General features: G+C 43.4%; 2 protein-coding genes across 2 annotated transcripts; one reads left to right on the top strand and one right to left on the bottom strand.

Moving 5' to 3' along the window:
- Positions 1 to 455: 455 nt before the first annotated feature.
- LOC123117893 (membrane protein PM19L) lies at positions 456 to 1430 on the bottom strand. Its single transcript, XM_044538561.1, has one exon. The coding sequence runs from the start codon at positions 1268 to 1270 to the stop codon at positions 722 to 724; it is 549 nt and encodes a 182-aa protein (XP_044394496.1). The 5' UTR covers positions 1271 to 1430; the 3' UTR covers positions 456 to 721.
- Positions 1431 to 9074: 7644 nt separating this feature from the next.
- Positions 9075 to 10123, top strand: LOC123117892 (membrane protein PM19L). The gene has a single exon (XM_044538560.1). It carries the CDS (start codon positions 9227 to 9229, stop codon positions 9767 to 9769), a length of 543 nt encoding a protein of 180 aa, XP_044394495.1. The 5' UTR covers positions 9075 to 9226; the 3' UTR covers positions 9770 to 10123.
- The last annotated feature ends 217 nt before the right edge of the window (positions 10124 to 10340 follow it).

The following is a 10340-nucleotide window of genomic DNA, read 5'->3' as shown; positions in this document are numbered from 1 at the left end:
GAAAATATTGGTTTGAATTTTATCTCTTACCAATATTTTCACTTTGGACTCATTTGATGAGATTTAAATGTTGGTTATTTTTAGAGGTCTTCTGAGGCTTTTGAAAATTCCTCAATTCAAATTTCATTTGAATTAAAACATGATACTCACATGAGGGTCTAGCCTAGTGCATAACAGGACCAGCATGTGACATAGTAGCTTGCGTCGAGGGAAAAAAATTAATAGTTACCTCACACTACTTATTTTTATGAGCATTTATCTCCATATATCCTCAATGTACCTGCCCTGAAACCTGACACTGACACGCACATCCATACGTGTACGCATCCAAACTGCACTGCACATCCGCATGTACTTATCCAAACCGAACGCACTGCCCTAATTTCACTGCACATTAATCGGACAGAAAAGAGAAGAGAATACAGTTGACATCACTGCACTTGCACACCACAAGCTGAAGAAGCAGATTGATTGATCGTACTACTAAATTGAACTTTGTCCGTGCAGACATTGCCAGACGGCAGCGGGTAGAGAAGAAGCATCCATGGATCGGACTAGTACATCACAAGAACAACGCAAAGCTGCTAGATAGTGCTAACATAAAGAAAGAAACGCTACTGGTACACTCAGACGTGGCACATACATACATTATACATACCACAACTTGCTATCCAGACCAAGGCAACCACGCCGAGATAGACGACGGACGGACCTATCCTATTCACACCCTGGCCACGCCGCCGGTGCCCAAGCCCTTGTTATGCGGGTCGCCGACGCCGGCGCCGTAGGCATGCTCCGCCGGATACCCACCACCGGCATGGTTACCGAACTGGTTCCCAAAGAGGCCAGAGTGCAGCGCGAGCACGTAGAGCAGCTGCGTGAAGGCCAGGATGATGACGAACGCCTCGAGCACCCGGAGGCGCCACCCGCGGTACCCGCCGATATGGATCTCCTTGCACGCCAAGCCAAAGGCCAGCGCCGTGATGGCCCAGGCCACCAGCGCCGACGAGGCGGAGGTGGCCAGGCTGTCCCCGCGCCAGGTGCGGACGTGGTGCACGCCGGCGAGCTTGGATGCGGCGCCGACGACCCCGGCTAGGATGGCGAAGAGGAGGAAGTAGAAGGTGGCGCCGTTGCCGCCGACGCCGGGGCGGTTGGTGAGGCCGTTGATGAAGTGGTTGAGGTTCCAGCTGGCGAAGCCGATGACGATGATGTACATGATGAGGTTCAGCACCAGCAGCGGCGCCACCATGTTACGACCCACGCCCGCCATTGCGATTTGCTACTGCTACCTTCTTCTTGGTCGAGGTGGAGATGGAGGATGGAGCTGTGTCAATCACTGGATTGGCTTTGGTCGACCGATGATTAGCTGCGTACTGGGATTGGGTGCAAAGCAAGAATCGAATGCAGTATGATGATTTCTGAATGAGGTGGTGGAGTGAAGCTAGCGTAGTGGGATAAATATATAGGTGTGCAGGGGGAGTAAGGGGCGGGACACGTGTGATGCGCCGCTTACGGGCGGCGTGACGCGTGCGCGCATGGGGCTTTACCGCTTTACACGGTAGCTGCTTCGAGTAGCCGTTGGCAGCGTACGGATGGTTCCACACTAAGCCTCCGTTCCTGGCCACTAGAAATAGAAATGTCACTGCTGTTCGTGAATTGAAAGCCTCCCCGTCAACTGATGATTAGCTACGTAGTGGGATTGGTTGCAAGGAAAGGAAGAGTCGAATGGTAGATGGTTTGTGGACGAGGTAATTGGATATTAGGGCATTTTCAACACGGGATTCTTAAACTGTCCACATATGTTTTTTCCGAACGTGTTTTGTCATTCAACGTGAAACTATTTGCCGAGGCAACGAACCTGACAGTGAACATTAGGGGTACGAATAAGATTTGATCCTAGCTACAGCATAGGTGTGTCATTCGGATTTTATGAGTTCGGGCCCCTCGTGGAGAGGCAAAAGCCCTATGCCTCGGGCCCTTGAGGTTGTCTTTCTCTGGTGTTTGGATTATAGAGGGTTGTGAACCCTTGTCTCGGATCTAGGGGACGACGGCTTATATAGAGTGTGCAGCCCCTCATTATGACTACGTGGGAGTTGAAGGAGTGAGTTAATTACATGTGTTACTGGTAACTGATGTACTAATAAATTGTGCGACCCTTTCGCCTCCTGTGTCCGAATGCTGGCGAGCATGCCCGACTGGCAGTAAAGCATCCGAGTGAGCTGCCTCCATCCGAGTGGATGGATTACATCCGAGTGAATGTTCAAAGGTGGCATCTGAAAGCACATATGGTTCAGGAACCTTTTGTTGATGATGTGGGGTCCTAGGTGGGTCCAGGATATCATGTCCTTGACCCTACCCTGAGTAGGTGTCCCCATCATTAGCCCCCGAATCGGTTGAGGTTTCGTAGAATGAATTAGCTGAATCCTTGTCTCTGGCCGAGTGTTGCCGCTCTAAATCCATCACCAAGTGTTAGCCAATCGTGACATGAGCGAAACCACAACAGATTTTGGACTAAGTGTTTCCCGACAGATCGGGCTATGTTGACAGCTGGGTGAAACTTGGTGGCAGTTGTATGTCTCTTGAAAGAGATAGACTAGCGGTCTAAATGCGGACGTGCCATGGAACTAGAGTGGTGATGCCGGCCGTGGGCTGATTCTCTGGAGAGATGCCACTTATTATCTAGGAGGAACATCAATACATGTCATCTCTGAGCCCAAGTTTATGAGACTCACTCCTTGGAGCCTAGAAGAAGGGCCAAGTTACGCCGTAGAGGAGCGTTGAGCTCATCCCATTGCGGTCCTAAAGTTTGCCTCAATCAGATTTTATTGTGTGCCAGGGTGGATGAAGATCTTTTGAAGGCGCTCGACGGACCAAAAGAGATTCATTGGACAGATACCCGGGGGATCAATCGGATCGATCTGCGACGGAAATTCCACGATTTGAAATCTTGCGCACGTGCGTGAGCAGTTGCGTCGTGATTAGTGGAGAAAATGGGGACGCGTTGCCTCGATTTCCGCCTAGAAAATCCGCCACATGCCCCACTTCCTCTGCATAGCGAGCACCGCGGGCGTCGTTGGATCCGGAGATCGATGACTGTCGATTTGCGAGGCGGATTTACCCGGGGTATAAAATGGTGGAGGAATAGGGTAAAATTCACCAAATCCCCTTGTCACCCTCACTCGTTTCGACATACTTGCCACCTGCACCTCTACTCGACGCCAGAGCTCTCGAAGCAGATGGGGAAGGAGACAACGATGAAGCTCGAGCGGGCAAAGAAATCACGGAAGGATACGTCATTGAGCGCCTGCCTTCCGCTCGACAAGATCCAAAGGGATTGGATCCCATCGCGAGTAACCAAAGAGCATGTGCTGGAACTCGTCAGCGACAGGCTAATTCCGAAGCGAGGATGGAGGTTGCCGGAGGCGGATGAGATGGAGCCTGTGCCGCATCCGTACGAGCGCATCCTCCTCCTCATGCACCTCAAGCGAGGTTTCTCTATGCCGCCTCACCCTTTCTTCCCTGGTTTACTGAACTTTCTCGGGGCGCATCTGCATCATCTCCTGCCGAATGCAGTAGTGTATCTGTCCACTTTTGTTTCCCTCTGCGAGAATTCCATTGGTTTCCACCCCCATTGGGGTTTGTTCATGCACATTTTCACCTGTCGGCCGATGACCGTGACGAAGGCCTCCCCAGATGGGGCCAAAACAAATGTCATCTAGCAGTGCGGTGGGTTAGATATACAGCTCAGGGATAAGAGTGATTTACCTTCCATGAGCTTCCCAAATTCTATCAAGGGCTGGCAGAACACTTGGTTCTACTGCAAGGACGTTCCGAGTGGTGGCTCACCTATTGGTCTCCCACCGTACTTGGGAGAGAGAGTAGGTGCTCGGCCGTCCCTCAAGATGGCGAAAGAAGAGAAGGTAGATGTAGGAATTTTGGTCGATGCCCTGGTGGGTGTTGTGAGGGTTGGAGTGGACGGAATGGGTCTATTAGAGACCTTCCTCAGTCGGCGCATCCAGCCGTTGCAGTAGTGTATCTTATTGCTAGATTTTTTTCTGTCTAATTATGTTGTCTTGCTTATTGAGTTGCTCTCTTTCTAGTAAACTTAATTCCTTGAGATGCGTGCTGGATAGCGGTTTCAGGGTGCATTAATAATATTATATGCAGTTGGATAACGGTCTACTTATCGCGACCGTAATACCTATACAAGACTATGTCATGAATGATCATAGTTTGAATGTTGTTTTTTGTCAATTGCCCAACAGTAATTTGTCTATCTTGCCATTACCTTCTTTCGAGATACATGCCACTAGTGAACCTATGGCCCTCGGGCCTATTATCCACATAAACTTGCTTCTACTAAATTGCCTCTTTTATTTTCTTTTACCATTTGTCGTTTTATTATCTCATTACCTATCCATTATTTTCTTTTAACCATGTAACTAGCAAGACGGGGGAATTGATACCCCCACGAAGTTGAGTGCACATATTTATTTTTCTTATCTTGTTAGCTTGCTGAGTCCAATTGGATCTATTAAACATTGGATCTTAACTAAGGAAAATACTTTTGCTTCTCTTCTAGGAAATCCAACAACTCCTATGGGGTAGCAGTGGACCATGTTAATAATTTAATGACGAAAGTTCTACTAATGTTTTTCACTAAAAGATATGGAATTCAGTGTAATGCCACGTCACTTAATACTCCAAATGCTAGAGGTTTAATATTATGCATAGTTTAGTTTCTTTGAAAGAACAAATTATTATCCATTACTGTAACTCGGGGTCCTTTGTATTCTTTATTTCACATAAGGCCGGTCCGAACAAAATGGGATCTCAGAAAATTAAAAATACATATGTTTTTATATCAAAATTTTATACTTACTTAAATTTATGTTTATTGTACTAAAATATTAATGACTATAATTTATAACTTATTTCATTTTTATATTTTCTCACATAACAAAATCATTTTCATATTTTCTCACATAACAAAATCATTAATTGTATTGTACTTTGTTACCAACCGTAATGTCTATCATTAAATAAATTATTTCGGCTAAGTCAAAGAGTGTGTTGTAATAAAAGTTATCGTTCAATTATTTATTGAAATAACATACATACATACAGACATACTATATGTATATATTCATGTGTATGTGGCATGTGTTCATGTATGTTTTAATATTATTAAATATAATGTAGGTATCTCTATAGTGTACCTGATATCTTAATAATGTTTCTAGTGTATTACTAGGTAAGCATATTATTTACAGAACTTCCTAGATTATAGACTAAGCTGATTGCAAATGTGTTTCTTTGCGCTTTGTACTGAAATAGCATCGATTAATTAATGAAAAACATAAAAAAAAACATAAAATACCGGCAACTCAATTTTGCATGCATATAATTTGCTTCTTTTATATGCTTGTCTAGACGTTGTGGTTCATTTGGTGTATACAAAGAGCTAATATTAGTATTGAAAATAAGAGGTTTTGCACAAAATTAAACACAAAAATATAGTTAACATAGATTTTAGTCTAACTCGCAGGATGTCTATCGGTGATAGGTTAATATGCTAACATAACTCACTATAGTCTAGCAGATTCACCATCACCTATTAGACTGGTTTGTTCGTATAGAGTTGCTCCTTCAAAATAAGGATTTTATTTACTAACATATACAATATTCGAGGACAATGGAATCAAGACGAAGAAAAGCCGATCCAACCAAGGTTGGCTATAAATACTCGAGGACCAAGACCCTAAGGAGGCAGTTGCGAGTTTGAGAGCCAAGGTGATGGAATTGAAGCCCTAGTTTAGCATAGAATAGATTCGATATAAGACACGACCACCTCAAAACTCAACGACTTCATACAAATGATTAGACCCACATATTGTACTTGAATTGTTCCCCGTTACGATTCCATACAAAAATGATTAGGCTTGTTGCTTGCATCGCAAAGGTCAAAGCTTGGCTAAAATCGCTCCCTCTGAGCATCCAATAACTTGAGCATCTCCCACTGTCATACAAATCAACATATGTTATTGTACCATTGTTTGGTTATTTTTTGGAACACCTTACTAGCAAACAAGTAGAGACAGACACAAGTTGGTAGTACTTTTAGTGAAAGCACAAATGTAAAATATAAAGGTCGGGCCGGTGTATTGCGGAAGCTTCAGGTGCTTCACAATACAATGATCTATCTAATGCAAAACTGAAATTAAGGTCACATTAATCTGTTTCTCTCAACATGCAAACATGCCACCTCAGCATGCAACATGCATGAGAAAAGCCACACCTCAACATTGAACCACGCATAATGAAAACAGCTCAGCATTAAAAAATGCAGGATATTTTTTAATCTATTATGTGATTTATATTTAATAAATATTTTAAATCTATACACATGTGTTGAAAAAAGAATAAGAAAAGGAAATGAATTTTTTGGTAGATTAAAAAACTGTTTATTGCCATTAGAAAATTCTCAACGTATATTTTAAAAATGTCAAACATGTATTGCAAAAAATATTCAAATATGTAGTTTTTTAAATGTACATCATGCATTTAAAAAATGGTCAGTGTGTATAAAAAAATGTTCCACGTGTACAATAAAAATGTACATTGTGTAAAAGTATACAAGTATTGGAGAAAAAGAAACAAAAAAAGGGAAACCATGAAAAACCGATGAGGAAACACAGAAAAACCAAGGAAAACTGTGAAAAGCTGGTGAAGAAATGAATAAAAAGAAAGAAAAACTGCAAAAAACAGTTCAAAACAGTTGAAATGGAAAAACCTTATGTACAGTATTGGCCAGCCCACGACCCAGGTAGCCAGAGGAAACGCCAGGGTACATCTCGCAACAAGCGAGACATAGCCCTGGCATGGCATGTCGCTGCCACACCTCAGCTATTTGGTTCTAAAAAAATGTTCGAACTAGTCCGCTCCCGTGATGTGGCCCATTGGCTAATAGTTTTGTTATATATTTTTATATTCCGGAACATATTTAAATTTCAAAAATTATATAACACGTAAATACAAATGTTCATATCGGTCAATTGAAATATATAATATTTTCTCATATTTGAAAATTATTTTTGTAGAAGAATATTATGTTAATGTAAGGAAAAACATGTATTTGAAAACAAGTTCATAGACTTGAATACAAATATTCTTGCACGTCCGGATATATGTTCATATAGTATGAAAACTATTCACTTTCCCTAGTAGAGAAATAAAAAAAATAGAGTGAAAATAGAAAAGATGAAAACGAAAATAAATAAATAATAAAGATAAAACAGAAAAGGTAATCAATAAATGGGAAAGTGGTATGAATAGTTTGTCATTTGAAAAAGGTAAAGGGCACCTTATGTCTTATATTCATTAATGTAAACAGAAGCCGGTACAATAAAAGATAAGTGGACTGACCAATACAAAAGAAAGACAATTCCATTAATGCCCCTAGCTTGAACCCACTGTTCACATTTACCCTAATTTTAAAACCTACTTAGTATTGCCCATTTTTCATTGGGTGGTGTTATAGAAATACCCCCAGCGACGTTTCCTTCAGGTCTTCTCGCTTCGTAAGATTCACAACACCTCCGTTGTTGTCGGTGCTTTCCGTTCTTTTGTAGCATCCCAAGCATCTCCATGAATGACAGTTTCTTTTTTTAATGTTTATGTTTTAGGGATAATGAATATTTTTAGGGATGCTAAAAAAAATCTAGGTGCTGGCAAATATAGAAGAATGTTGCGAAGCTTACAAAGTACATATGACCTAACATAAATGATGCACAAGTATATCATATATACCTTAATAGTCGATCCCCGCTAGTTCAATTATCTTGACATGCAACTATGTTATCTCATCATGTCACCATGCGTGCCCCGCGCTAAATTTAATTCTTTCAACATGCAACTAAAGCCAACTGGCTAGGCCGCTATGCATGAGCAAAGACCAACCTTAACATGCATTATGCATGTTATACTTATATTAAATAATTTATCTACAACTACATAATAATCAAGTATATTAGATTATATATGTGCTTGAGTTTCAATTCTCATATTGCTAATTAGAATAGTCAAGTTTCATACCGTCAATTCTCATAGAAGTTCTCATATTAATATATTCCCTTTATAGGTGTAATTGGTATATCTGTGATATTAATATATATTCTCTTTGTCGAAAATAACACCAGACAATGAAATAGGGGCAAAAGTGAGTATGTCTAAAATTTGAGGTAAATAAAGGTAGTGGGTTTGAGGTTGGTGTAAAAGTTATGTTGCAAAATATTTTTCTTCAAAGATGCAGAAATGTGGGCAAACATATTTAAATTTCAAAAATTATATAACACGTAAATACAAATGTTCATATCGGTCAATTGAAATATATAATATTTTCTCATATTTCAAAATTATTTTTGTAGAAGAATATTATGTTAATGTAAGGAAAAACTTGTATTTGAAAATTATGTTGCAAAATATATAGGGCTCCTTCCTCTAATGGTATGTTGTCCAGATTAAAAGTGCACTGAATCAATAAAAAAAAAGGAACACCTATAAACTCACGCCATACTAGGCTTTAAAGACCATAATTTTTTTACGAGATATGATCCAAATATATCCTAACTTGCTATCATCATTCCACTAAACTAAATACAACATATTTGTGCAAAAGGTTGAAAAGACATCCGTGTGTTGTTTGAGCTAAATGGATAGAAAACAAATGGATGTAAAAGCAGAGCAAGCACCTGACACATACAAAGAAGAGGATAAGGTTGCAACTTAAGATCCAAGGAGGCGTTACGTGAGCTGATTCTTCTCACTAGACTATAAACCGTGGGCGGTGAGCAGGCCACGTACGGTCACGAAGGAAGCCGCTGGAAGCATCCGGCAACGGCTAGAGAGCTACGACGTCGACTGGAAGAAGCAAGCAGCGGCAGCTGGGTTGGGTGTAAAGCCCATGCCCCTGCCGCTCACCACGCGTCGCGCCACCGTAAGCGGCCGCATCACACGTGTCCCGTCTTTCCCTACCTCCTCTGCGCCTATATATCCCACTACGCTCCACCCCGGCACCTCATCCACAGATCATCCATCATCCTCGTCTAGCAATCACCCATCGTTCTCGATTCGATCTCTTCCACTTCAGAGTCGGTGAGCGACAGGCACTGACCTTGTCCGGGAAGAAGCAAGAAGCAAAGAAGAAGAAAGAAGCAAGGCAGTAGCAATGGCGGGCGTGGGTCGTAACATGGTGGCGCCGCTGCTGGTGCTGAACCTCATCATGTACCTCATCGTCATCGGCTTCGCCAGCTGGAACCTCAACCACTTCATCAACGGCCTCACCAACCGCCCCGGCGTCGGCGGCAACGGCGCCACCTTCTACTTCCTCGTCTTCGCCATCCTAGCCGGGGTCGTTGGCGCCGCTTCCAAGCTCGCCGGCGTGCACCACGTCCGCACCTGGCGCGGGGACAGCCTCGCCACCTCTGCGTCCTCCTCGCTGGTGGCGTGGGCGGTCACCGCCTTGGCGTTCGGGCTGGCGTGCAAGGAGATCCACATCGGCGGGTACCGCGGGTGGCGCCTCCGGGTGCTGGAGGCGTTCGTCATTATCCTGGCCTTCACGCAGCTGCTGTACGTGATAGCGCTGCACTCTGGCCTCTTCGGCAACCAGTTCGGTGGTAACCATGCTGGCGGGTATCCGGCGGAGCACGCGTACGGCGCCGGCGACCCGCACAACAAGGGAATGGGCACCGGCGGCGTCGCCAGGGTCTGAATCGGGTATGCTCCATCGCCTCAATCGGCGGTGACAGTGACGGGCGGATAATAAGGTGTATGTATGTATGTGTGTGTGTGACCGTACGTTGTACGCATACCTGGTGGGTTTGTGTTCACGGTAGGCATGTACTAGTGTTCTTTTTTGTAGGGACGACGTACGGTGCATGCGTACATGTGTGGTACTGCAGTATGGTTCTTCTTAGCGTGTGTGTGTGTGTGTGTGTGTGTGTGTTTATGTGCTTCTTCTCCGACCAGACAATGCATGTCTGGATGTGGATGAACGGCTGCACTTGTTTAATTTAGTACGTACTACTCTACTTCCAATTGTGATGTGCCCATGCATGCAACTCAAGTGCAACCGTCTTCTTTCTCCGATCGGCAGCGCGCTCGCAGAAGCTTCTTTTAGCTGCTTGCTCAGTACATACAAACTAATCTGGAAACGTATACGCATGGATGTGTATTGTGCGGTGCGGCGTGCTCAGCGAATGGGCACCCGTATAAAATCAAGTTCTTCAATCACTATATAAAAAGAAAAATTCTTCAATCTGTGGCCGCACGTACGTCTACGT

The sequence above is a fragment of the Triticum aestivum genome, chromosome 5B (assembly GCF_018294505.1).
Source record: "Triticum aestivum cultivar Chinese Spring chromosome 5B, IWGSC CS RefSeq v2.1, whole genome shotgun sequence".
Lineage (NCBI taxonomy): Eukaryota > Viridiplantae > Streptophyta > Magnoliopsida > Poales > Poaceae > Triticum > Triticum aestivum.
The sequence above is the reverse complement of the archived record's forward strand: the minus strand, read 5'-3'. Positions and strand labels throughout refer to the sequence as shown.